General features: G+C 50.4%; 10 protein-coding genes and 1 non-coding gene across 11 annotated transcripts; 6 read left to right on the forward strand and 5 right to left on the reverse strand.

The window, feature by feature from the left end:
* Positions 1-389: 389 nt before the first annotated feature.
* BGZ61DRAFT_545397 (uncharacterized protein) lies at positions 390-1,602 on the forward strand (the record flags this gene model as incomplete). Its single annotated transcript, XM_046255297.1, has 2 exons — positions 390-1,462; positions 1,549-1,602. The coding sequence occupies exons 1-2, from the start codon at positions 404-406 to the stop codon at positions 1,600-1,602; spliced, it is 1,113 nt and encodes a 370-aa protein (XP_046104229.1). The 5' UTR covers positions 390-403.
* Positions 1,603-2,462: 860 nt separating this feature from the next.
* On the forward strand, positions 2,463-3,444 carry BGZ61DRAFT_452156 (uncharacterized protein). The gene is made up of 2 exons (XM_046245922.1): positions 2,463-2,629; positions 2,827-3,444. The coding sequence occupies exons 1-2, from the start codon at positions 2,603-2,605 to the stop codon at positions 3,151-3,153; spliced, it is 354 nt and encodes a 117-aa protein (XP_046104230.1). The 5' UTR covers positions 2,463-2,602; the 3' UTR covers positions 3,154-3,444.
* Positions 3,445-4,469: 1,025 nt separating this feature from the next.
* BGZ61DRAFT_588531 (uncharacterized protein) lies at positions 4,470-5,082 on the reverse strand (the record flags this gene model as incomplete). The annotated part of the gene is made up of 1 exon (XM_046256531.1): positions 4,470-5,082. The coding sequence occupies one exon, from the start codon at positions 5,080-5,082 to the stop codon at positions 4,543-4,545; it is 540 nt and encodes a 179-aa protein (XP_046104231.1). The 3' UTR covers positions 4,470-4,542.
* A 1,305-nt stretch (positions 5,083-6,387) lies between these two features.
* Positions 6,388-8,556, forward strand: BGZ61DRAFT_478190 (uncharacterized protein; the record flags this gene model as incomplete). Its single annotated transcript, XM_046248986.1, has 1 exon — positions 6,388-8,556. The coding sequence occupies one exon, from the start codon at positions 6,388-6,390 to the stop codon at positions 8,554-8,556; it is 2,169 nt and encodes a 722-aa protein (XP_046104232.1).
* A 682-nt stretch (positions 8,557-9,238) lies between these two features.
* Positions 9,239-9,988, forward strand: BGZ61DRAFT_532659 (uncharacterized protein; the record flags this gene model as incomplete). The annotated part of the gene is made up of 1 exon (XM_046253891.1): positions 9,239-9,988. One exon carries the CDS (start codon positions 9,239-9,241, stop codon positions 9,986-9,988), a length of 750 nt encoding a protein of 249 aa, XP_046104233.1.
* Positions 9,989-11,010: 1,022 nt separating this feature from the next.
* On the forward strand, positions 11,011-11,637 carry BGZ61DRAFT_478192 (uncharacterized protein; the record flags this gene model as incomplete). The annotated part of the gene is made up of 2 exons (XM_046248987.1): positions 11,011-11,311; positions 11,363-11,637. The coding sequence occupies 2 exons, from the start codon at positions 11,011-11,013 to the stop codon at positions 11,635-11,637; spliced, it is 576 nt and encodes a 191-aa protein (XP_046104234.1).
* A 3,516-nt stretch (positions 11,638-15,153) lies between these two features.
* Positions 15,154-16,102, reverse strand: BGZ61DRAFT_32902 (uncharacterized protein). The gene has a single exon (XM_046238978.1). The coding sequence runs from the start codon at positions 16,044-16,046 to the stop codon at positions 15,315-15,317; it is 732 nt and encodes a 243-aa protein (XP_046104235.1). The 5' UTR covers positions 16,047-16,102; the 3' UTR covers positions 15,154-15,314.
* Positions 16,103-16,536: 434 nt separating this feature from the next.
* BGZ61DRAFT_478194 (uncharacterized protein) lies at positions 16,537-17,952 on the reverse strand (the record flags this gene model as incomplete). The annotated part of the gene is made up of 1 exon (XM_046248988.1): positions 16,537-17,952. One exon carries the CDS (start codon positions 17,950-17,952, stop codon positions 16,537-16,539), a length of 1,416 nt encoding a protein of 471 aa, XP_046104236.1.
* Positions 17,953-23,431: 5,479 nt separating this feature from the next.
* Positions 23,432-23,516, reverse strand: BGZ61DRAFT_t127. The gene has a single exon. It is a non-coding gene; the product is annotated as a tRNA-Pro (tRNA).
* An 872-nt stretch (positions 23,517-24,388) lies between these two features.
* Positions 24,389-25,303, forward strand: BGZ61DRAFT_532662 (uncharacterized protein; the record flags this gene model as incomplete). Its single annotated transcript, XM_046253892.1, has 1 exon — positions 24,389-25,303. The coding sequence occupies one exon, from the start codon at positions 24,389-24,391 to the stop codon at positions 25,301-25,303; it is 915 nt and encodes a 304-aa protein (XP_046104237.1).
* Positions 25,294-26,674, reverse strand: BGZ61DRAFT_452165 (uncharacterized protein). Its single transcript, XM_046245923.1, has one exon. The coding sequence runs from the start codon at positions 26,616-26,618 to the stop codon at positions 25,386-25,388; it is 1,233 nt and encodes a 410-aa protein (XP_046104238.1). The 5' UTR covers positions 26,619-26,674; the 3' UTR covers positions 25,294-25,385.
* Between the last annotated feature and the right edge of the window lie 14 nt (positions 26,675-26,688).

Genomic DNA, 26,688 nt, shown 5'->3' on the forward strand with positions numbered 1-26,688 from the left:
TTTTTACCAAGGTTAGTAACAAACAGTGCAAGAGAGATGAGTTCAACACGTACTTGCCGCTACTGATGACGATGACGATGGTGATGGTGATGGCGATGGTGATGTTGCGATGGAAAACGGAGTATTAGAGAAATGAGAAGGGATTTGCTCTGAATCCCACCGCCCCAAAATCAACCACTATAAAGCAAATGCCTGAGTGACGTCAGCCAGATTCCGCGTGTGATGACAGTTGTCTGTTTCCGCTGCCAGCTGAATCAGGTCCGAGCCCTTATTTCGGCCATGAATCACTCGCCTGTAGGTCACTCCAGTGACCACAGTGGTGTTTGGCGGCTGCCTGATCCCCCACCAATCTCAACTCTACAACCAAATACTTCACAAACCCATCACTACGAAAATTGCAGCCATGGGACGACCAACTGGCTCGAAGAAAACACCAGGAATGGCATCCTTGGGCTCAAGGACGACGCGGAGCAATGCCCAGTTCGGAGGCGACGAAGCCCCCGTGAGCCGACATCAGAGATTGGCTACGAAGGCCTTCACCGATCGGTGGCGAGTCGAAATAGACAACTACAAGCGTGGCCTGAAGACACGACCGCGAACGACAATAGAAGACTTCTTCGGAGCTGAAGGATGGGGATCTTCTGATCCGGCTCGGTTTGGCCCGTTATGGACCGACGATGATGAGACGCATCTGATGGAGGAGTATTCTGCGTCCTTGATCAAGCGTTGTGTTGACATGATCAGTGCGACAGATACCGAACTTCACGCGCTCTGGAAGACCTGCATCCGACTTCTCGAGATAGATCCCATCAACCTCATGGAAGATCTGGAAGTTGAGACCGAAGGAAATGGAACCGTCTCACACGACGGACGAGAGCAGGCGAATGCTATCTGGTCCAATGGCTTCTGCAAGAAACTGTGTCGAATCATCTGCCATCCCTTCTGGCGGGGGCCTCGGCGACATGACATTTTGACCTTTGCCATCCGGTATGCCGCTATGTGTCGGACGGATGACCGTCGTCCGTTTGGACATCTGAACCCGACATCTTGTCGGGTTTTAGAGGGACTGTTTGATGATGAGCAGATGTTAGATATGCCGCTTCATGAGCGGCATATGAAGCTGCGGGAGGAGGCCTTCGCCGGCCGAGTCTTACCTTCCATTGAATCAGACTTGCTGGCCCAACTGGGCAGTTTGGTCCATGTGATGCCACAGGCCCATCTGGAAGGCCCAGTCGTGGCCACAGTCCTTGATCTCTCGCGCATCACATGCGTGTTAGACAATTTCATGAACGAAGGTTTGATACTCCACTTTTCCACGGAGGTGTCCTACAAGATGTTTTTGGCGGCACGAGGTACCCAAGACGTGCCGGTCGGCATCGATCAGTTGAAAACTGCGTACCGAAACTGCTGGTTGAATCACCGCCGAGAGCGAATTGTTTGGGAGGGGGAAGCTGCCCAGGAGGTAAGGTTACATCCTACGGGATTACAATTCAGAACGGGCAAAAGCCTTGAGTTGGGGACTGAAAAATATGCTGACTTCGAGGCCAGATGGATTTATCACGAGGGGACCCATCCCAACATATCGACTCCTCATTCCCTTAACCGCACTCCTATCTCACCCTCAACGGTCTCACGCGGTCGGTCCCAGCTACGAACTGGACATAATCAGTCGACGATCAACCAACCATAACGACGTCTCGGATACTTTCATGGGTATTTTACTGCTTATACCATCGAGAAATGGTTGAAATCGCGAAACGATCAACCCAGGAAGCGAGTAACAAGGTGACCACTATCTGAATCCTCAATTCCATCGAGACAGCTAACATGTGCGCAGCCAGGACACTGAAATAGAAGAACTTGTCTACCTTGAAACATACAACCGAAACACCGGGACCTCTGTTAGATTCCAGCTAAATTTTGGGTGTTATTTTCTTGAGGTGGCCTCTTCCCGGGTATGGTCCGAAATCGTGGAGGTGCCGTCGAAAAACGTCGGGTCACTGCTTGGTCGTGTTGTTCTTGCTTGAGGCCGGAAATTTAATGGATAGCTGGGGTCTTCATATTAGTACCTGAAGATCCGCTTGGGGATGGGGAACCATCGGGATTAGGTACCTCAATCTAAAGGCCCTGTTCTTTGGGGACTTGTTGGTGTCTAAAGATCCATCTGGGATGATGCTTCGTTGCTCTGGGGGAGTCCGTAGATGCTCGTCATATCCGTGAGAGCCTTTATGAATCATTCACTACTCGAGCTTCACCGCAGACAGTTTCCTCTTCCGCATCTCAGGACAAAGTGTGTGAGGAGACATCTTGCCGGCCTGTTCACCCGAGTTCCATGGGTGAATGAGTACCATGGTTTGACGGCACCAGGGAGGTTTTCACGACGGATCATCCAATGGCACAACCGAGATTCACCCATTGAGGCGCATGCCAGGCAAACAAACAACTAAGGGCTGGTTGAAATTCGAAGGAACCCTGCCACGTGACACCCATATTCACCCACACCAGCACACGTCGAGATCGCAAAACTGACCTGTCAAATCCTTCACACCACCTCCTTCACACTCATTTCATACCAACCAACGCCCACCAACGCCTTCCAAAGATGGGGAGCCGAAGTCAAGTCAACGATGTACGTGATGTTCTTACTCCTCCTAACTGGTGTTTGCCCACCATGTCTCCCCAGTGGCGGTCTGAAGTGCAGAGGCTCATGGCGAGGAGAACAGAGAACACTGAATCCATCGTGAAACCCGACTTTGAATCCTCGCTGGCAGCTAGATATCTTTCTTGCGTATCTTGACAGTATGCGAGTATACTAATATTGTGCAGCTCATCGACCGAATGTCCCGCATCCAGTCCGAACAGTCCGACTTAAAGTGCCGGTACGAGGACCATCGAATAGAACGCGACCGTCTCCAGCTAGAGGTCGCTGAGAAGAACCGCCTTTTGAACCACCACAAGGAGTCTCTGTGCGCTCTTCAAGAAGCATTGTGCCAGTCCCAATTCAAGATCATTGATTTGCAAGGCCAAATCAAGGAAGTTCGAAGCCAGGAGGAACGAGAAGATGCTAGCCGAGCGCTGTTTGAGGAGAAGCCCGATGAGGGTGCCGAAACGAAACGCCGAAAAGTAAGCGGGCGTCACTCGAGCGCCAAATGATGGCCGAAGGGGGGTTGCGAGATTCGAGAACCCGGTCCGAAATCCGATCCGCGACTGCGATACATGCCAAGGCGACGACGTCTTTGTCAATTACCAGTACCCCTTCTCTTCAAGTCAAGCGGACCGCACGGTGCCCATGATACGACGTTAGGTGGAAAGTGATGGGAGGCTTATGGACGTTGGCGACAGAACTGGCCATTTGGCAATGTTCATTTGTGGTGGCAGGATCTAATCAGGACGACAAGAAGCTGGCTGTGGGATGGAAACACAAATCAATCCGGGATTCTCTCCTCTATTGTGGCATTTTCGTCTCTGACTTTTCTCGTGAGGGTAAATCCCATTGTCCTTCTTGTCCACTATGTTTTGACACCGACATCTCCACAAACGTGCCACCCAAGTCTCTTCTCGTGAACCATCAGACTGTCCGTTGCACGAGCACCATACCGTGTCGACCAGCAGCTTGGTATTCAAGCCTTCCTACTCAAAAAACTGCCAACTGCCAACTGTCAACATAAAAACGAACGCATATCATCTGCATCATCTATTGCGACACACGTCTGGGTCACTCTAGTCTGAGCTCGTCGGACGCTTCTAGAGCTTGGCCGCAAAGCGACCATGATGAACATACAGTTTCTATCATGCTTTGTAGAGTCACAAAATTATGTGCAGGAGGGCCATATTCCGCGCTGCATGCAACTGTGAAGAGCACGGCAGGACATCGTACTTGTTCGCAGTGGGTGTCTCCTTGGCTCAACTGTCGGCTTTTGTCATTTTCCCAGTTAGCGCTTGCCGTGACAATGGCGATCGTGTCAGCGTGTCGGTGTCCTCACTCTGGGTTGTTCACTTCTTGTGCAATTAAACATGGCGCCGCCATAGCGATCGATGCCTTGCGTGTTCAGCAATGTCGTTGAAATAAGCATCATGTTCCTTCCTTACCCATCCCTTCAGCCGCGAACTTATCCTGCGGCTCAGCCCACTGATCCACCAAGCCATACCAAAATGGCAAGAGACGGCTGCTGCACAAAACCTAAAGAACGCCATTGGAATCACTGTCAAGCGATAGATAAGAACTTCATACACTCTAACAATAATGGGAGACGTAAACGTTAGCGTGCGCTGGGAAGGGGTGGCATGTGACGTGAGTCGTCGCTATCTCACAGGTCCATGGCACTCGCACCGCGACAAAATATTGCGCCAAGGTCACTTCACACAAGCGGAACACGGTCATGGAATGATGCAGCTGAGAAAATTTCCATTAAAAACCATACATCATCCACACCCTATGCTCTCCGATCGCCTATTCCACCCCCCTGATGTCCATCATGTCTTGTTGGTGCGCGGTTCGTAGAATGAGCAGCTTGTGAGGAGATCCCTTCCGTCTGAGACAGATTAGTTGCCGAACTTAGCACGGGCGGAATCAGCCCACTCCGTGACACCCAAAGTACAATTTGTCTCGACCCTTCGGCGCCAAATTGATTCCGCAAGCAAGATTCGCTGGCCAACGCTGAGCGTCGACCCCTCCTGCTGCGACGTGACCCACATGTCCAGGGCCTTGGTCAGTGGCCATATCATCTCGTGCTGGTCGAGGATATGGTTTATTGAAATCTCACAGGCAGCTCGCTCTTTCAGAACGGCCTCATCGACTTCATCGTCCACTCCAATGTCATCCAGCTGCTGCAACATGACACGGGCGTCAGAGCTTCGTGTGGTGAGGGAGTGTCGAAGAATGACGTCCATGAGTGTCTCTACAATTCCCAGCTTGAGAAGATCTACCAACCACTGGGCAACGCGGTTCCAAAGGTCTACCACATAGCCTTGGGTGATCGGGTGCTCTGGCGAGAACCACAGACGACGTGGATCTCGCCACTGAACTTCCTTGAGGCTGATGACCATGAAACGGACGACTTTCGCAAATGGAAGGTCGTCCATCGACCCGGTGTATAAAGTCGCGGTGGCTGGGACTGGATTCTCATATCGCCATATGATAGTGAGACGGTCATCTAAGATCCCCTGCAGGCGCCTGAGATGAGCCCCTCCAGGGCCCAGTACGAGGCGGTCAAAGGCCACCCCGGCCGGGACCCTGACCTCAAAGGCCTCTCCCTCGGGGGAGACGCCAGGCAGGTGAGCCTTTCAATTTTTTCGCCTGAGCTCTATGCTTGGCAGCCCGGTTGGCTCCTCAGCATAAAGCTCTCCGTGGTGCTCCCAGTATACCGTTCGTCCCGGTGGATTTGCGAAAGGGTTTGGGTCTGGAAACGTCCTGGAGGATGGGAAATTGGCTGCATTTCACCCGTTAGTATTTCCACTAGGTATGTCCTCTGTCGATTGTAGTGATCGGGACGTGATACTCACCGGAAGACATGACGGCGGGTGGTGAGAGATTACTTTGCCCACGAACGGCGTGCGAGAACAGGTGCTGGCAAATGATACTCTCCGTGAATTTTGGAAGTTGTGGGAGTAATTTGTTGATTGTCGCTCACAAAAAAAGGGAGATGCCTTGAGGTGACGTGAGTTGAATTTGCCTCGTCGTGAATCACAAGACCTGGGTGGCCCTCAGGGACCGGCGGGCCTCGGCGCTTTGCCAGCTGCCAGAAGTATCTCTGGCAGCTGGCAAACGCCCTCTCCGAGCCAGGCTATGATACAGCGCTTTGGGCCCTGTAAGGAATTTCACGTCCCTGAAAGAGCGTCCGGTGGAGATGGTAGAATGGGTGCAAAGGTGAAGAGGAGGACGCCCCATTTGCCAACAGTGTCGCAAATTCTTCACACCATCCCCTTCTCGTCAATTTCTTGAAGACGTACGGATACGCGATGTTGGTGAGAGAAACACGGCAGCGCTCCTCTGCTATCGCTGTCTCTGCCACGAGTTGTCAAGGGACACGAAGAGCCGCATATTGAGCCCTGCTCCGACAGTCAGAAGCACAGGACTCAACGTAGTAGAGTAGTTCGACGTAAAAAAACCGGCGTAGGTGATGGCTGCTGGCAGCCAGAACAGGCGGCACTGTTCCGCTAGCCACCGCAGTGTGGATGGAATAAGCCCGAAGTCTTTTGGGACAACAACTTGGTTTGCTGCTTGTGTTCTGGTATCAGGCCTTGGACAATCGGTCGATGTTCACCAAACACTTCAACTCCAGTTGGATAAAGGACAGCCATCAGCACCGAATGAATCCCAACTCCACAACTACCACACTCTATATTGTCAACAATCTACTACATCGAACCCGAAAGTGTGTCTTAACAATGCCCGACTCCCAGTTTTCAGCTGACCAGAGTTCGGTTATTGAGGAAATCTCCAAATGGAACTTCGCACAGTACGGAGACAGCTACGCCCGGCTCGGTCACCTCCATGGCCCCGGCATCACCGACAAGAGCTCGTCTGAGCAGTCGATCCCTTTCGAGATTTGGCAATCCATGGCTTTTTCGTGTCCCGACACCCTTGTGGTTCACATCACCTCTCAATCGAAGTCGTTTGAGATTACCACCGAGCACAGCAACGAGTCTTTTCAAGCCGCTTTTTCCAACGGCGACTCTACATACGACTTGGCCACCGAGTCATATGGCACCATGTTGGCCAAACTTAAGAAGAATTCCATCCCCGCACCACTCTTGGGCCTTCAAGGCTGGGAGCATTCAATCCTGCCCCCGAAGGTCTTGTTCATCGTGGATGTCGATGCGGATGCTTCCGCAGAATTTGCCCTGCTCCTTGTGGCTGTGCTAACCTGGGCGACAGAGAAATCCATGCAGGAAATGAATTCGACGGTCAGAGTTCTGACGATGTCTTCCGAACCGATGAACGACCTCGTTGGGGGCTTCTTCAAAGTCTATCGACGTGCCTCGATGGCAGATTTCGAAATCATGCCCGACGCCGGCGTTGCAGTTCTGACAACATCCGTAGAAGAGGATGAAATCCTTCCAGCCGTTGTTGATCACATTTCCATGGCCGACCGAAAGCATTCGCACACCGTCGTGTCCTTCCGAGAATTAAAACAGATCGGCTATCCTCCTAAGGACTGGTCCATTGACAAACTTCAATCAAACTCCACTGATCGCGATTTGTGTGTCAACATCATCGGCGAGAAACGGCTCGTCATCACCAAGAGTCATTTTCGGATCCCGGAGCAGGTTTTCGGCTCGGATTGCTTCCACATCGTGACCAACGACACTCGGACGAGAAAAGTGTTTGATCAAAAGACAACCCAAATCGTCCGCCTCAACTTGCGAACTTCGGCATCCGAGCGCAAAGAACAAATTTCGTGGGTCGACAGAAAGGACTTTCTGGGAGCCAGTGCTACCGTGTACCAGGGCATGGACTTTCTCGACGGGGCGAACGCGGAGAGACCTCGACGTATGGACGTCACTGGCTCCCAACTGTCTGGCTTCCTGGCTGGTCTGGCCCAGTTGCACGACTGGCCGATCGAGGGTGAAAGGCTAATTGCAGCCCTAAAGAAACTCGATCCAGTGTCCGTGGAGGAAACAATGCGACGATTGATTCAGCAGGATCTGGTCAATATCGGACCCAACGGCAACCCCATCCTCGCCATGCGAATCCCAACCCACGACCTTTTCTTCGAAGTCCTGCCAATTGTTGGATACGACGCCCGAATTGCCATGTTCTTGTCTCAGACCTCGTCGTTTCCAAATGTCACTCTGGTGAAAATCCAGCTTGCCGCTCTTCTGACAGTCGGAGCCGACACCATGATGAGTCTCGATACCGAGTATGTCACGAAGGAAGAGGTCCTGGAAGCTGCAAACATTGGGCTGGCTGGGCCAAAGGCTGGACACGGAAAGCTCTGGCTTGTTCTTGGCTTCGTCAAAGGTCTGCTTCGTCAAAGGGAATTGGAACCAAACCTTAACTTCTTCCAGGTCGAAGCCCACAATATTCTTGAGGGCGCGGTGCAGATTTGTTCTCGCGGTTGCCGGCGGATTCTACACTTGATCGAGGAACTGGGTGACGTTTTCCAAGAGCTGGAAATTGAGGTTCCCAGCCGCCGGGTGTCGGATGAGATGGGCGTCTTGGATGACTTGGAGTACAATGAAATTCTCTGGGACCTCCTTCGCGCCTTTGTCCACCAAGTGGGCATCGCCACCCACGTTGGAGATGGACCCTGGCCGATCTACGACCTCGTTTCTAAACAACCCATTGAATGGAGTGATGAGGCCATGTGGCCCCTTGATTGGGACTTCTTCCGGAATGCAGATCGGCCACATAAGAAACAGGAGGGAGTGACGATGGGAATCTACACCCAACTCGAGAGAGCCTCTGCAAGCTCCAGAACTGTGGCTTTGGACTGGACCTGGATTCCGTTGCCTCTGATTTGGCGATGGCGCCGCGAGTTTGTTGGGCTGGATAAGATGATCGGGCCGCTTCCGGAGGGTTCAAATGAGGACGAACTGCAAGAGTATGTATAGATTTAAATTGTAAGGGATGATGGATGATTCGGTTTTGGATTAGTTAACCAATTGGAAAGGAATTCTTTTTACTTTTGCCTCCGCGTGACGGTTGCTTGACCGTTCATGTTGGTGGTGGATTTACCGACAACAGTCGCATGCCGGCCTACCCTCATCCTGGGTCCTGAAATTGAATGGGTTACGAGCACCTTGCATTGTCACCATGAGCACTACCATACCGAAACGACTTTTCGCTGGCTTAACGGTGTCCCTCCATCCCAAGAATTATCGGGTAGTGGCTGGTATTTCCACGACACAGCACTGGCAGGCAGTGGCAGCAAGAGGGCTGAACAAGAAACAAAGACACGGGACATGTTCTCCTACGAAACAGGGACTAGGTTGAGGTTACTACCCTAAGATAGATGAACAAAGACATTGTAGCTCGTGCTGAATCGTAAAAATGCAAACATGTGCCATGGCAGAGCAATGTTTCGTACCTCGCCAAAAGAGATTTCGTCAACGCCAGACTTGTGGGCACTCACAGCTGCCTAGCAGCTGGCCAGTAATTTTGAGTGCTGTGCCTTGGGTCGTTGCCACACAGGACTTGAGATTTTAGCTATCTGCAGGTCGGGAAAATTTTGTCTTTGGATTCCTAACTTTGCTTTCGCACCTCCTCACCTCCTCACCTCCCTCTTTCTCCACAATGAGCCAACACACAGCGGACCAGTTGTCCCTCGAAATCACCTCCGAGACCTTGAACGGCACCCAAGTCTCCGAAAGCGACTTTTCAGGAATCCACCGAATAAAATGGTGTCTGGGCAGGAGCCTTGACCCAGAGTCGAGCGAGGGAGCCAAGCCCTTCATGGTGGGCCTCGGTGCCGGATTCTTTGTTGTCCGTGCTACCAGCCAGGAAGGCCTTGACTTTATCACGACTCTTGCAGAGGAGGACGGCGGCTGGAGCCATATGGCAATTCAAAGGCGACAGCCCCCAGCACCCCGTCCGGTGTGCGGCGGTTGCTCCGAGGTTGGTCACGAGCTCTGGAAGTGCACCATGGTGAACCAGGACGGGTTTTTAGACGGATGTGTTATCTGCAACGTCTCTGAGCACCAGACCGTCGACTGTGAGCATTATCCCAGTGACCTGGAAAACCAGGTGGTGTTGCTGGTGTTGAAACGCTGGTCACTGCCGGCTTTAGCTGGGGCCGACTGGTTCGCGGTCCTACGCCAGTACTATGATGGCGAACCACAGCTTCCACCCCCAACCGGGTATCCTTGGACTCCCTGGTTTGCCAGATGCCAGAAAACTGTGGTCCCCTTCCATGACCACCACTTCGGCCTTGATCGTGGCTCTGACAAAGGTCGAACAGCCGACCCCGACACGGCGAGCGCTGAAGCCGTGAATGCTTACTTCTTCAGGCAAAAGCATCCCCAGGCTAAGCCTCCTCCGTCTTAGGAATCCCCTGCGCCTTTTTCGATGTCGATGGACCTACCTTTGGCCTTGTCCTTCTCCGCGTGTCGCGGCCGACCTCCCAGCGGCTCGTGCCGAACTGCAAGTCCTCATCAATACTCCATCTGCCTGGCCAGTCACTAATTATCTTCGCAGTGGACTGTACTATTCTTTCGCCCTTCTACTGATGGCCTTTGCGTCTGTGGGAATGGAGACCCTGCTGCATTCCCAGCATCAACATCTCAGCGGTTATTCTTCAGCACCCGATCCACCATGTCGCCCACATTCCATCCCTTTTGCTCGATTCACGCGGATGGTGGTACCATTGAATGCGGGATCTGGGCATCTGTTTCCTCGGCATTTCACCCTCGTGGACAGAAGGGTCGTGCCGCACCGAAAGTTCCGATGAACTGACGGGGAAGGAACCGGGAAGCTTATCTCGACGACGTTGCTGAAGAGGGCGCCTTTGATACCACCATCTTGAGCGACAGAACAATACCAGTGGTGGAATTCGGGACTTGCCTGGCCAAGGGCAGTAACGGCCTGTTGCGTGTAGCACTCGAACGCCTGCTTCGTCCGATGGATCGTTACGACAAGGAGTGCGATAAGGTGGAGATGGGAGGGGAAACAGATAAGTAACGGGAAGAGGTCGCTGGCTGCTTACGTGCCTTTCTTTCATCACTTTTCTATATCCAGAGTTAACTGCTGCCGCTGCTAAATGAAGAGGGTGGATTTTGGTATCAACACTTGTTCATATTCTACGAGTCCTTCGCTCATTCGTGATTGTGTCCCACTAAACAAATGTCAATGACTGCCGCGCTGAACGCCCACACCTGTTGCGGTATTGGTCGACTCAAGACGCGATCGTAATATTTGCAAGGCCAAGTGCGCACAGCTGGCAAAAATCTCTGCGGCTGACTAAACTCACCTGGCCCAGAATCTTGCCTACTTAATCACTTTTGGGCGGATTTCTTTCACGAAAGGGATCTCACCAAACAACAACACCACCAACACCAACACCACCAAGCATGGACTCACTCAGTGAGGAGGACAAGCTCTCCCATCGGGAACGACGATCCATGCTCGGGTTTGGAGAAACGTTTTCTCGTCCGTGGGTAGGAGACAACCCACACTTGGACGACAGGCGTGCCTACATAATGGAGTATTTCCGGCACATGATGTCGTTGACAGATTTTGAACCGCTTCTTCAGCGTGTTCGCGACAACGCCGAGAGGGTGGTTTCGACTGATTTCGTCGCCAAAGGGTGGACTCAAGTCCCCATCGGCATTTTCGAGTACCAAGTCAACAAGGCGGTATGGGCTCGTTTCTGTAAGTTACAGTTTACCACCTCGTGCAAAGTATGTACTAACCTGCCGACAGTTGCTGGATTCAAGGACGTCCCCATCTGGCCATGGACCAGTCGCACGAACCTGGAGGCCGGCCCCGACGAGCCGTACGCTGTTGTCTTCAAGGGCTGGAGGGAAAAGATCCTGAAGGAAAAGGAGAGCGAAAAGGCGGCCGGGACTGCCGAGTTGGGCTCGACAGGGCCCAAGGTCACTGAGATCAAGAAGGAGCCAGTCAAGGCCTTCAGTCAAATGTCGGTCGCTGAGAAAAATGCGGCATATGACGCGGCCAGGGAAAGGCTGGGGCTCTAGAAGATGGCAGATCCGTCCAATCTGCCACAGGTCCCAGAGACTGGCAAAAAGGCACAGCCAGCCAGCGCCCCTCCTGCGGACCAATAGTATATTCATCTCGCCATTCAGTAATGCCCAGCATCCAGCTTCAGCATCCCACTGTCTTTTGTCCCACTGTCCCTTGCCCCAATGTCCCCTGTCCCGCTATCATTTGTCCCAGCGTCCTTTGTCCCACAGAGACTGCTTTTGAGAACAACATTGTGAATATTGATGTGAAGCAGATAATATCACCCGATTGACCGTTGGCCAGACTACTCCGCCAACTGTGGCTTGAAACGTTCTTGCTCCTCATTTCCATGGCCTACTTCGCTCTCCATTACGCTCCTGGCGCATGATGTCCTGCCGGTTTTGTGAAAGGGGTCGGATCTGGAAATGTTCTTGCGGTTAGCTGCTGCATTTTGGACCAAGTTGAACGCGCAAAGAGCGAGCGGAAGTGCTCGAAACTTCACTGCTGTGAAACCCAAGAGCTACCATATCATTTCATCACAAAGAAACGGCGCAATGTGCTCGCTCGTGTAGTCTCGCGTGGTCTCGTGTGGCCTTGGGGTTACTGATGAAGTTGGATGTCGCGTCCCCCGCCAGTTCATCCACGTTACGCACGGCCTGACTCCAACTACCCCGCTACAACCCATTTGTGTCCAGGGTAGCATCAACCCAAATGGAACAACAATGGCGATACCAAAACGACTGGAGTTTAGGACTATTATCCCATCGCGGCGGTTCGGATGAGATCCGATGCCCGGCAACACGGCCTCCTAAGAACGTACATGAGGAACGGCAAGCCGATTACGATGGCTCAAACCCCAACCACTTTCATGAATGACGATTGGAGCCTCAGCGACACTGGCGGGCATTATTAGACGCTCCTACACATAAAGACTTCCCAGGTACCTCCAGCAATACATATTTGGCAAAGACTAATGCCACAGCCTTGAAGCTATCTTCCACAATCGCTGGCCTAGCCTTGATCGTGGCTCTGTCAACAGTCGACCAGTCGACCCCAACACGGCGAACGCGGATGCCGTGAATGCTCCCGGGCGTGTCAAGAGGACGGCTTTAAAGGCCTTCGTTGCCAAAGGGTGGACTCAGGTCCCCGTCGAGCTGTTCGAGTGGGAGGTCGACAGAGTGACCTGGATACGATTCTGTAAGTTCTCGCTTTTGAACCTTGTGCAAGGCATTCACTGACGCGGTCTCTACAGTTTCTCCCTTCGAGAAAACTCCCATCTGGCCATGACCCAGTCCCCCAAACCTGGTAGCCGCTCCTAGAGAGGAATACTCGAAAATATTCACGGAGTGGCAGCAAAAAATACAGAAGGCCAAGAAGGGTAAAGACGCGGCCGGGCCCGTCAAGTCAGTTTGGGCCGGACGCCTCAGATCTTGGTGGCGATAATAAGGAAAACAAATGGATGGGAGGTAGCTTTGACCACTGCCATTTTATGAAACTCGATCTTGAGAGATTGCCACAACCGGGCCTCAGTGCAGTTCATTGTCACGATGTGATTGCCTTGTTCCAATATGTGCTTTCGCCCTTTGCCAACTCACCGTCCTACCACGGCTACCCAGCTCCGTAATTACAACCTCAACGTCCCAAGCATGACCGAAGATACATGTTCAGTGACAACACAAGTGAACAGACGCGTGTCAGAACAAAGGCTGTCAGAGCCTGAGCGCGGTGACGTTCACCCCTCCACGACCTCGGGAATGGATCAGAGCTGCAACGAGGAGTTCACTGCATCTGCACCACCCCAGTAGCTCCCAAACGAGATAATCTTCAGCAGATCCATCCACGTTTCCCTGATGCGATATCTCCACACCTGGCCGATATCCACAGCCGCTTGTGGTCGTCCAGTAAATAGCATGGCCCTATTGACCTGGCATCCTCCCCAACACATGACCCGTCTCTCGTTCGCGGAAGTTCGTAGCTGGAATTCACCTTGCTCAGCACTCCTCAAGGCCTTCCTTGATCGATAGAGAGTTGTCATCGTCGTGAAATATCGGTGTTGTTGAGACTAGGAGCGTTACTTCGGATGGCAGCCGCGGCGTCGATTCGTAAAGTTAGGAAGAGTAGCGAATGTACTGAGCATGCGGCAGAATCATGCGAAGATCCTCCACCGCGGTTGTCCTGGAACACGATTAGACATCCGTAGTGAGGGATGGCGCAGAACTCACTGGGAAGGCTGCACGTTGTGTTCCGGATGCATCCAAATGTGCCTTGTCGCCTCAACCATCCACGGGCAGAGGAGTGTGGGAGGGGAGAAGTCGGGTAGAGGGCTGAAGATCAACTAAAAGAGGTCAGCAACGGATTTAACCTTCTGGGAGTACGGTCTGTCGATGAAACTCGATGGGACGCTCGTAGGCTGGACCTGTCGGGAATGCGAATGCTGGGCATCACTCCCATCACCGCGGTCAGTCGAAACATGCGGATGTGGGCCCTGGCACATATCATCCGTTCCAGCATGATCGCCCCGGGTACAGAAAGTCGTTTTCGCTGCCACGCGTCCGTGGAGGTGCAAAGGAGGCAAAGAGGAACAAAGGTTGTCAATCAAGTAAGGTCGGGAAGATCTAATTTTCAGGGCGATTCCGCTCTTCAAGCCTTTGTTCTTGCGCTCAAACCAAGCTTTTTAGCGCCCGACCCTTATTTTGGTGCCCGCGTGAAGTGGAGCCTTGCTCCGCCCGCCTTACCCGGTACCGGGCAAGTACGGTTGCACGACGAAGGTATGTCTTGCCATTTGGCATTCATTCACGTGGAAATAAGGGTCGTGCCGCACCGAAGTGTTCCGATGAAGTGAGGAAGGAAGTGAGGATGCTTATCTCAACGACATTGCACATAAAGCCGGTCAGTTAACTGTGGACTGAAGTAGAGACCGACGCTGCTGTTATTTTGCCAAGTTGTAACGTTGAGTTGGATTCGCCATGCCATGTCGCTCTATGGCCTGCGGAAGCGAAAGGCGTGTGCCAATTCACATTGGATCTTGCCTGATAATGCCATTTGTTCAGTAGGCGTCAATCGGGACCCGGGATACAGTGTCCCCGACGCATGAAACGCCTCGCGATTGCCTATAGCTAATCATGGCCATCCTAGTGAGCGGAGTCGGAGCCTCTCCAGTTCCTGTGGTGGCAACTTTTATAAACTGGCCAAGACTTTGTTCGTATTCTGATGCGCTGGGTTCAACGTTGGAATATTGATAACTATGCTGCTTCTAAACTAAACTGTTCGTCACCGTCCCCAGCTATGCGGCATGGAATTCTAGTCTGTTTCGTATTGTGCTTGGTGTCAATCACAAGTTCGATCGAGCAGGATGGCCCTGCATACTGAGAAGTGTTTGTTGTAAATGACCAAGTAAGCTGTTGGTCGGGGAATAAACTTTCAGCTGGTATCCATTCCTCAAACTGTCTGCGCTTTATCTGATGAAGGCTGAAATCTAACGGTCGACTCCAGCAACGCTGACACCAATCACGGTAGTCTCGGTCGAAGGTAAGCGGGATGTAACACTTTAAACGGTCGAGTTTTGGCTGTTTTCGACTGACTGACTTCATAACGTCTTGCCAGAGCACTTGGAGGTCTACACCTTTGGCAAGGCCGGCAAAGTTGATGCCCACGTGCAACTCTCTCAAGGCCGGAAAGTCCCGAAACACCTTTAGGTCTCCATTATCGAGAAGCCACTGCTCGTACTGCCGGAAAATGGAAATGCGGGATACGGAATGCAAGTTCTCTGCTTTGAGTCGACAACTGTCGGACACTGGCCAAAAATATTGCCTCTTCTTGTACCACTTGCGCGGCCAGTAGAACTCCCGACGGAACAGGTTTCTCCATAAAGCATTGGAGTTCCCTCCCAGTTGATTTGACGGCATGTGGCGAGTACTTGCGCAGATATTCCAAGGGATTCGCGCTGCTTGGCGCGGGCCAACGTGCGGAGGCTGCCGATGCTAGGGTAAAAAGTAGGCAAGCGGAAGTCTTCGAGTATGAGAAGATGGCGATATATCCGGAGCCGAAGTTCGACAGGGAGTGCCAGGATATGTGCCTGAGACGAGGAGAAGTTCATTGTGCTCTCAAGGCTGCAGCTGGCGAGAGCACATGATCCTGCTCGCGGAGGGTATTTGCTTGGGGGGCTCCAAATTATGATGCCGTCTCGGTTGACTAGCCTGCCCTGCTTTGTAGGTCGCTTAGATGTAGCTCGCTTTTCTTGTCTTGTGCGCGAGTCTTGGGACGGGCTTTCTAGAGATACAGCTTTGAACAAGTCTTGACAAATTTCGTCCAGGTCAGACTTGGTCCACTCATGTTCTGCCTGGAGAAAGATGGGGTTGGCATTTGGCTTAGGCTTCTCAAGGCAGAGGAGCCCACTGGAGCTTGCAAGAATGTATTGAGACATTTAGCCTTGTTGGATTCTTTGTTATTGGTTGCGTAGTCATGCAAGATGAGTGAATGAATGATGTCTTGAGGAACGAGGCGATGCAACGTCGTACCCCTTTTCTGCAGCGCTACATGACCAGGCGGTCACAATTGGCAGAATCTGTAACTGTCTTTTCGTCGCAGTGGCGGCCCGACTCACAACTGATTTGTAGGCATCACGAGTCCCTCCCAGCTCACGAGCTCTTGATTTCACCCCGACCAGTTATTGGCTTCGAAAGCCCTCTTTCGGGCGTTTTCTTATCAGCTCTGTCCAATTAGCACGTGTGCGGGATGTTCGCCTTGATAATTATAATCAAGTATTTGGCCAGTTCTTCATATACAAGTTACTTTTTATGAACTGGCTAATTAATTAATTTAAATTAAGATGAAATTCCTTCATTTTATAATGGCATGTAGTTTCAAAACACAAGATATTATATTAAAAGCAACTAAACTCGTTTTTATTCTTTTCAATTATTTATTTTCCAGCCCCAACTCGTTACCATTGCCAATCTTTCCTCTTTAAGGGTCGAAGGATCCTTGATGTCAAATGACAGTGTGGATGCGCCGCTGGTTGATGTGGATGCGCCGCTGTCTGACGCATTGGAGGCTATAGACGCCGTGCTCACCGAACCCGGGATTGTCTGGTAAAATTTCTTCAAGGCAGTCTTCTCCTCAGTTTCGTGTATACCTGTCACATACTTGTAGGGCAAGTATTTTGGCGCTTCTCCGAAGACATCGGGGTTTATCCCAAACATAGCATTGATGATACCACAATAGTTGCGCGCTTTCAACCGCAGCCCTGATATGAGGTCATTTTTTTGTTCCTGTGTATCACATTTATCCAACAACGACATCTGATGATCATAACCTTCAAGCGTATCGTTAAAGAAAAACACTTCCCAGTGTTTATTCCAAGATTCTAGCTGGATGTCGCCGTCTTTCCCCCCAAGTGTGCAGATGCGGTGCACCCTTTCGTCAATGGCCACTGTATAGACATCCACGTCGATGCCTATTGCCGCGAATTTGGCTCTGAATTTTTGCGGGTAGACATGGTGCAGCTGTATTCCCGGTTCTGCGCGTTGTAATAGTGTGAGCATGCTGGTTGTGCCACCGTCCAGCAATGTGCCAGTAACAGCGTTCGGCAGTCCGTCGCTATTCCCCGCTGTGTCTCTATGGTTGTCGATTCTGGTTTTACGGATAACTGTCCGCTGTTCCATCACTAACTCTGTCGCCTTCTCTCGGGTGCTGCTGACTTTCGACATTCCCAGCGGGTCATACGAGTTGACAGGATCGTTCTTGACATACTCGTAGAGGTTGGGCCCGTCTACATCGCCGAGAGGATCAGGCGAGGTCCAGCGGCCGAGCCACAGGCAGTAGTAGCGGTGTTGGCAATGATACAACCCCGTCTCGCGATCATGTTCGTACTTGGCGAATCGGTATGTCCGGGGAGCTTCTACCTCGCCGTACACGGCCGAGTACACAACGGCGCCAAACGGAGAGTGTTCCTCGTACGACACGAGCTGAGCTTGGTCGTCGGGCTCCATGCCGTCTCCCGTCTGGAAGCGCACCAAGGGGGTCTGTCGAGTGCTGCTGACTTCGACCATGGCTAGGGTATCGTCACCAATCACGCGAGCTATCCACAGATCGGACCCGCTTCGAACCTGAAGCTCGACGCCGCTGAGAAAAAGCGTGTCTCTTTGCTTGCGTGGTTCTTCTCCGGGTCTGGCAGCAGACTCGGTTACCTTGCGCACTCTATTGCCAGAGTGGTCGTAGACGTAGTACGTTCTCTCCGGAGTGCCAGCGTTGACGTACTGCGTCGACGGAAAGGAAAGCATATTGTTCATGTCCCAGTCGAGCTCGGAGAACTTGGGCAGCGTGGTCATGCAGCCCGCGAGCCCGGCACTGCTAGTGTAAAGTGCAGTACTGGCTGCTTAAGTTGACCAAATTCCCCACAGGCCTGCATCCCTTGCACTCGGACACAGTTAAGCTGAGGCATTGATGGCACTACCGAACTGCTGGCTAGTAGTAGTAGTAGTAGTTGCTGCTGGTAGAGAGGAGATTAACAAGGGAAGATGCTATCGAGATAAATTTCGTCTAAACGTTGTCGTTTTGAGATATTGTTGTCCAGCGGCCGGGTTCCAGAAAGCGTCAAGTCGCTGATTCACACGTCCCGGTGCTACAAATTAATCCGGGTCGTTTGATACGCTTAATGAATAATGTATATTACATAACAGCAATTCTTTGAGGGCAATGATATTGTGCATCGTCAACTCCGTGATGCTTTGTTGTGGGGCAGCCTGTCTGAAATGCATTTGAGCATTCGCATTATTGAGTGATGTCCACCTTGCTGATTAATTGAGGAAGTGATAGTAGCCTTAGCTCTTGCTATTCCACGTCAACCTGCTTGCCCTTGCGCTTTTCTCGAAGTTTCCGGCAAACACCACACTCAGAAGGCTCTGTTGCATCCCTCATCTTCACTCCGTTCTTACACCTCCCAAACCTATCCATTGTCACTGCGTCCTCGCAAGGTTCTTGTACCAACTGTCGCCCCAAATTCCTGTCGCAATTGCTGCAGACCCTCTTCTTCATCATGTTCCAGCACATTTGGGCGGTTTTTCAAATTTAGTAGAAGTTGAATGGGATGAGTAAATTGAAGTTGTGAAGATAATTCTCAAACAGGCCGCATTCGAAGTTATATAGGTGGCGATCCGAGATATTTCGTTTAACATTGAAGTAAATGAAGTGAAGCGCAGCTGGTAATTTGCGTGATGAAGCCTGTAGTATTCTGAGAAGGCGAAGCAGTGCAGCTTGGGGGTCCCATGGCTGTCGTACACCGGTGTGTCTAGACAGTGACTAGCGACAGCAGCGATCATCTTCGAATAGTCTTATGCGCGATTCAGAAATGGGGGAACTCCGGGTTTACAAAAACCTCGCTTTGAACGTAACTACGGAAGGCCACAAGGCCCGATGTCTCAAAACCCAAAATCGGCTGTCCGTAGTAACTGGCGTTAAGCGAAGCTGACAACATATTATGTTGCGACACCAGCATTGATTCACAAGAGTGAAGATACATAAATATCCACCGTCGACCCAAGTACCCAACTCCAGATTCTATCACTCACTTATTAAGTAAGCCGAAGCATCTTCCCAAAACTATCAACAAAACTATCAACAGAACTATCAACAAAACTATCAACAAAGTTTACCATGTGTATCCAGGGCTATCACCAGACAGTATGCAGGAATTGTCATGCCCGGGCTAACTCCATCTGGATATCAATAATATGTCAGGTAGCGAGCCGGACTGAGTCAAAGGCAATGGGTTCTTGTGGCACAGTTCATATGCCTGAGAGGGATACGAACGGGTTGTGCGACGTGTGTGCCTCCAAACAGAAGAGTTAGGCTTATGGAGAGCAAATATTAAAACTCTACTCCAAGTTTGTCATTACTGGAAAGGAGAAGACGGGAATGATTGCTAGTGAGGCTTGTATCTTGTAGGTGTGACCTGCAAAGAAGATTATCTAGCATCAAACAACAGTGATGGTTTATCCGTCAAAAACCGTTTACACATAATCGTATCATTGTTGAGGAAATTTCGGGCCATCACGACCTAGTTAAAACTTACCCGAGAAAGGTCGTGCAATAATTGGTAGGTTTTGAGCAGAGCCACGAGGAGCGACGTGGGACATACAAGGTGTGAGGCAAAGAGACGTTGTAATTAGGAACCAGAGATGATAGTAGTGAGTGAGGGAGTGAACAGAGGTCACTAAGAACACACAAACCACCCGGAGGCAGAGCTGTGATGACCGCAATGGTGTTGTCACGGAAAGGTCGGATAGGGTCAGGTCTGGAGCGCGGATGAATTGTATGACTGGATGAAATAGATAACTTTCTCAGCTGACACCATTTGATCAAATGAATCTCTGATAGGCCTTCAAAGAATATATTAAAACACTGTATATTGAATGAGATGCTAGAAGGATGATTCCTGGTAATAGATCCCGTCTGGGATCTTCCCAATTTATGGCCCCAATAGGTCAGGCTACTGGTCCCTACCCGGTATGGCATTTCCTGTTGAAGGAACCCACCAATTCCAGTGGCTGCAAGCATCCGATCAGATGACCTTTATCCCCAAGACCGGAAAGCCCCGACTCAGTAGGTCCCCAATTAAGTCTAGGCATATTGCATCATTCAATGTAATTCAAGTAAGTGAATGCATGTCTTGATTCCAGGAAATCATCCATTCACAAACCTCCAACGGATACTTCTACGTGCCCACACCCCGACCCAGGGCGGCTTGATTTGACTTTCAATTTAACTCACTGCTTCGCCTTAAATTTCAACAACCACCCCAAAAGAAACTCAACCATGTGCCTCCAAGGCTTCACCTGGTCGTACTGCAAGATTTGCGGTGCGAAGTATAGCAATTTGTGGATAACCGAAAGATGTGCGGCTGCACTAAGTACCGAGAATCAAAGAGTGGGCTCCTGTGGCACGACCAACACACCGGCGGCAGATTGGAGCAAGGCCTGTCCTAGATGTGCCGCTCAGATCGACAAAATACCCAAGTTGAAGAAGGAAACTCTTTAGGTATCATTGAATAGATACAAAGCAACTTCGAAATTCTTGGTTTCTTGTGACATTGCTCAGTGACACATCCTGATCGTCTATAAATAGGCAACCTCTTATCTAAATGCCTACGCTAAACTCCAACATCACACTGCTTTCCAAATCTCATTCTTATAACAACTGTAAAGTCCCTCGCCACCATGTGCATGGAAGGTGAAGCCTTGTTCTACTGCAGGAGATGCAATTGGGTGTACACGACTGGGTATAAACTCGACAAATGCGAGGCAGCAAGCCAAACCAACTCGAAGCGCACAGGTTCCTGTGGCTCCCTAATACAGCCGCCGCCGGACAGATCTACATTGTGTCCACCATGCAAGGCTGAGGAGGCAAAAAGGAGGAGGGGTAGGAAATGATTCCATGTAATTAAGCAAGAAATAAGTAGTCACCACTTATATCATTAATGCGAATTAATGATAAATTTATCGTCCTCATATTAACACTAATCAACACAATAATTAACCAGCCTCCAATGCAGACAAATAGACAGCCTTTTACCTTCGAAGGTATAGTTCAGAAACTAAAAACACCACCTCCCCAACTCACTACCCTCCGTCTCGACATCAACCATGTTTTCCCAGGGCCAGACGTGGGTTTACTACTCAAACTGCCGCCGAAGTTTATCAACAGACTAGATCAGCAAAAATGCGCGGCTGTACTTGGCACTGAAAGCAAGGAAATAGGGTCCTGTGGATATGTGACGCCAGGTGTGGGCACAATCTGTGCTCTATCTGCCAGGTTTCACCTCCGACGAGAATCCAACGAATCTGAGAGGATGCCTCAAAATTATTGAGTTTAGGATACCTAAACCTAGGGTAAATCTCAAAGACAACCACCTATTCACTGCTTTCTTCCAGTGGCTGTCCAGAAAGACCATCATTTTTGAACTAAAACCATGCATGAATTCACGAGGAGAAACTGTGCATAAATATTTAACTGCGTCTTCACAAGAACTGAACCATCACTTCCCTATTCCAACAACCAGACCCTCAAACCACAGAATTTCACTCACACAATGTGTGTTCAAGGCGAAATGTCTTACATTTGTGGGGTGTGTGGTGATACAGTATCCTCTCGAACTGTGACTTACAAATGTTACGTGGCACGCAACACCAAAACCAAGGAAATAGGTTCCTGTGGCATTATAAAGAAGCCAGAAGCAAACAGGACGAGTCAAAAATGCTATCCCTGCAAGATTAAACTATATATGCAACGTTAGTTTATATACTTGAGCGGATATGAAGGGGAATTCGGGGATGATGAGTTATGCATCAGAATATTCATGGTCCAATTGGAGGCTTAAATCATTTAATACCATGCCTCTCCACACCAGCATCAGGAGAAAAACTCCCATAGAGGCCCGTATTCATTCACCTTTCCTCTCAGCTCTTAATTCTTCCTCTTTTCTACGAGGTATAGACCGAGCCGATGAGACTACGGAATCTGTTTCCGAAAGGCTCAGGAAAGAGGGAGTAGTGAATGGTAACACAACAAATGCGTAGCTACCATAGTCCCGCCCTCTCTGTTTCGTCAGTTGCTATCTTATTTGCGTAAAATGCTCCCTCCGTTACTCGAAAAGAATTCAGGTTTCTGTTCACGACAGTGCATGGACTACACGTGGGGTGATAAATGCATATCTAGGATTGATCAAACGCTCAATGTCAGGGTATCTGATCTCTGGAAGCATTGGAATAATCTGCTTTGACCATAATATTGCACGAAATTTCTCGGTGATGGTTTGGTAAAGAAACTCATACACGCATTGAGAGGTCACGCCGAGGTCCAACGACCCTTTCTGGCACAACTGCCACATAAAGCAGCCTTGAGCGCCAACCTTTTACACGTCAAGTCACACTAGCGATGATTAAGGACCATGTAGCTTCAAAAATATGTTGGTACTGCGCCATGACAAAGATCAGTCACATGAGTCCATATGTAGCGAAGGAAGTCACACAGGAAGAAAGGAGGGTTGGCGTGTTATTGTTATTGGACGCTTTGGACACTGTCAAGCTGGTGACGAAGTTGCGTTCCTGCAGTGAGTGAATCAGACCAGTGTATTGATACAAATATATGAGCATCGCCCCAAGAACCGCATCCCCATCAAGGACCCGAATCTTAATCTCTTTCCGATACCAAGTCGGCATCGCTGGAATGTGCACTTTTATTGAATACAAATCCGTATGTTCTGCGTGCAGAGGCTGTATTTTTGTAGATCTCCGTTGGGAAATCTGCCAAAAGAGGGTGCATCAAATTCACTGCTCGAAGGATGAAGCTATCGTGGAGAATGAGGTTGACTCTACACGCTGCTGGACTTGCAACCCTCCCAAGCCCAAAGATGGCCCATCTGAGCCTAAGAACCTTCCTAAGCCCAAGTATGGCCCCAAAGGAAAGGGAAAGGGGTGGTTTTGAATTAGCATGAGACCAGAGTCTTCCGCAGGTGAACTGTGGGCGTCTTGTTTCAGACAACTCCCAACCAGCATAAAAGGTTTAATGAGGAATGGCCTTGATATTCATAATCTCCAACCCCTCAACACTGAACGTACAAATTTTTACATCCCTTTTGGGCTCGGTCAAACACAAGCCCGTCACATAAAGTAGACCAAGACACTCCTGGTCGACTAAGCGATCTCACTTGCTCTTTAACGGACAGAATTTCCCTTGATAAACCGCATTACAATGAATGTCTAGACCTCCAGTCGGTAATATCTAGATGATTCACGAGGCAAAAAGATAACAGGGCTCCACCGGGGTTCGAACCCGGGGCCTCGTACAGTTGAGCAGAGCTCCCAAAGCACGAATCATACCACTAGACCATGAAGCCGGATGAACTTTGGCCCGTGTATATCAACTTGATACCCTGCCAGCTGTGCAGCATTGATGCCGTGACTCAACACCACACAAGCACGCGATGCTTTTGAACCTCTGATTCTCTGAAGGTTAATTATGAAGTTGAAACTCTATGAGTTAGGAGGTATAGCAAGCAGATTCACGTTCGAGTGCAACACTCGTCCCATGGTTTGGTCCTGACAATAGGCTACACGCAGTAAGGGCAGCATCCAACTCAATAAACTGGGGCTGAACATTATTCTGGCATTTCTGGTAGCAAGGCTGAGTCCCACTGCTGTCTGGAGGCTGTGTTTCTGCCCGGTGGAGCTCTCGAATGATGTGGTATCTACGCACTGTAATTGGGTCAGGAAGAACTTGTCAATTATTCGAAATGCTAATTAATGTTGGGAGGGTGATGCTGCCGAACCTTCACAGGTTGATTGCATATAAGAAGACGCCGGAGCCTTCTCCCCCGTCATGCCATTTACTGGTGTCATTATAGTCATTCAATGTTTCCCCTTGAACGAATCCCCCCCGAACTGTTGGTAGCGATTTGCCAGCAGTTGTGCCCGCACTGCACCCCTCCTTGGACAGCTCCATTATCACGACTCGATCCTTGTTGGCAGCATCGACGCCAAGAGTTGAGCCCGCCTCGACTCAGCGCCCTGGCAAATCTGTCACTTTCATGCATGTAGGTGGCTGCGCAACTTTGCCAGGCCATTTCTATACCACTTCCCCGTCACTCGAGGTCCTCAAACCCTCGCACTACTCAAAACATTGTCCTCAAGACCCGACCTTGCATCCCACGTCAAAGAACTTGGCTCGGTCACCAACTTTTGGTCGGTAGGTGAGCTTGACCTTGATGCGATGGCTTTCCTTAACCAATTAGCAGATAAATTCGTTCATGGCCCAGACCAGCCAGTACTGAAACGCCTGAGCTACGTCGATCGTAGCGGCATCGACAGAAACTTTATCCGCAAAGATCTCAAGTTGATTCAGCTTGGCCTTCTTATCTGCCTAGCCCCCAACTTGGAATTCCTCGAGCTTGCGTTATGCAATGAACCAGTCCCCCTTCTCCGACGGTGCCGGCTTCCTCGTCTTCGACATCTCACCCTGATATGTCGATACAGATCCAGTCAGGTCTCGCTGAATTCAGTCAAAAACATTTTGAAATCAGCTCCCAATCTCCAAACAATCGAAGCTTGTGGGATTGGTGCTGTGGCGGCTCTGTCTGAGCATAACAACCTCAGGACATTGGTTTTGGAGCGCAGCGTCATGGCACAGGACGATTTCCGAAGAACCATGAGCGCGTTTCCCAAACTTGCATCATTCACTTTCAAAACTCCCAAGTTTGCTCTTTTAGAGAATACCGATGCCACACCGTCTCAAATCGAACAGGCCATTATGATCCGCCGCGATACCCTTCGGCATTTCGACCTTGCCGTTGACCCTGCGTTTTGTCTACCGATTTCCCACTTGATCGAAAGTCTCAACACGACGGCTCTCGAAAGTTTAAGCATCGACAGCAGAAATATCAGGGCTACTAGGTCTGATGACCCTTCCTCGACGAAATTTGGACTTTTGAGTCTTCTACCCCGGAAAATTCAATCGTTTCGACTTACATCCTGCTCAGACCATATGTGGGACGACGTCTTTGAACTGGCTTCCAAGAGCCGAGTATACTTCCCGAGCCTCCGCAAGGTCGAATTTCCAGGACTCGAAACTAAGCAGGCAGTGTTGAAGCAGGCCTTCAGAGAGTCAAATATCGAGTGCTCTTTTTAGGACCAGCGTGGGAAAATAGATTCATGTCCGCAATGAGAAGAGTTTGGGCTAAAACATCATGTATGTACATTTTATTTATCCATCACTCCTCCACACCTTCTTCTTCCTCTTTCTCCTTTGACAGCCTTTGGAAGGTATCCCACAACGCGTTCCAAGTTTCAGCTCCCTCGGGAGTGGACTTTATTCTTTCTTCTGTGTCATCTTCCAGGGAAGCGAAAAATAATTCCAACTGCTCAACACTTAAAATTTCGTCATTTTTTACTGTGGGCGCAGGTTGTTCAAGCGTGTTGTACCCCAAAAGGTCGAGAATTTTGTTCAAGGCTCGATAGCCAAGAACTGTGGTCGCGCCCGATAAGCAGATGGCGATAAAACGGGCAACTTTAGGCGAGGCCGAATTTTCGAAGCTCATTGTCCAGAGCACAGCTCGTTCCAACTTGGCTAGTCGTCCATATGAGCGAGGGTAGGCAAATTCTGAATTCTCGCAGACCTCGGAATATCGACGTAGGAACTGTTTAAACTCGGACTGCGGCGAATGAGATGCCCAACCGTCGTCTTCCGTCACGGCTTTCAGTTGGTTGAAATAACTCGGAAAGACACCAGGCAGCATCAGATTTTCTTTGAGGGGAAATTCGATGATGCGGACAGTAACTGTGTCGTAATTGGGAACCTGATCCTCCACCTTTCCATCCATCTCACCTTCTGTGGTGAAATGCAACAAGGCTGGTCCATGGACCCTCCAAGACGCACAAAGAAAGCTCTCTGGGCAGGAAATGTAGTTGAAGCTGGCAGATGCGACGGATGGGTTGGCGTAGTGATATCGAATCAACTTTTCAAACGCAATATCCCACCCATCCATGAGAAATTCTTCCCTATGCCATGGCTGCGCAGAAGCATACACCCAGTGATGCCATGGCTCCTCTTCAGGGTCGTTGACTCGTCGGTGCAAGCCATGCAAACTTGCGAAACTGGTTGGGTCGGGACTCCCATAGGGAGGATAAGCTTCCTTATCAAAATCAAGCCGCTCCAGGCCCAACCTTTCCCACCAGTCTGTAGGGTCATGAAGCCTTAGGACGTGAAACGGTGGAAGAACAGCGTCGACAACGCGTTGACTAGAGACGATGAGATGCTCGGCGAAATCCTTTGCTTCGAGATCCTGCTTCAAATAGAGGGCCGAAGCATATCCGGTTTCCAGCAAATAGTTTCCAACGAAAACGCCTTCGATAAGGCCGTTTAAGAAGGGCAAAATCGTGACGGGGAGGGAAATGAGGACGAGGGTCTTCACCAGACTCCTCACTGGCCTCAGAAAGCACAGCATTGCGATTTGAGTTGACGCGTCGCCCGCCGTGATTATGAGTGAGGTATGGCGGTGTACTTTGACGCGTTGG

The sequence above is a fragment of the Ilyonectria robusta genome (assembly GCF_021365365.1).
Source record: "Ilyonectria robusta strain PMI_751 chromosome Unknown BGZ61scaffold_10, whole genome shotgun sequence".
Taxonomy (NCBI): Eukaryota; Fungi; Ascomycota; class Sordariomycetes; order Hypocreales; family Nectriaceae; genus Ilyonectria; species Ilyonectria robusta.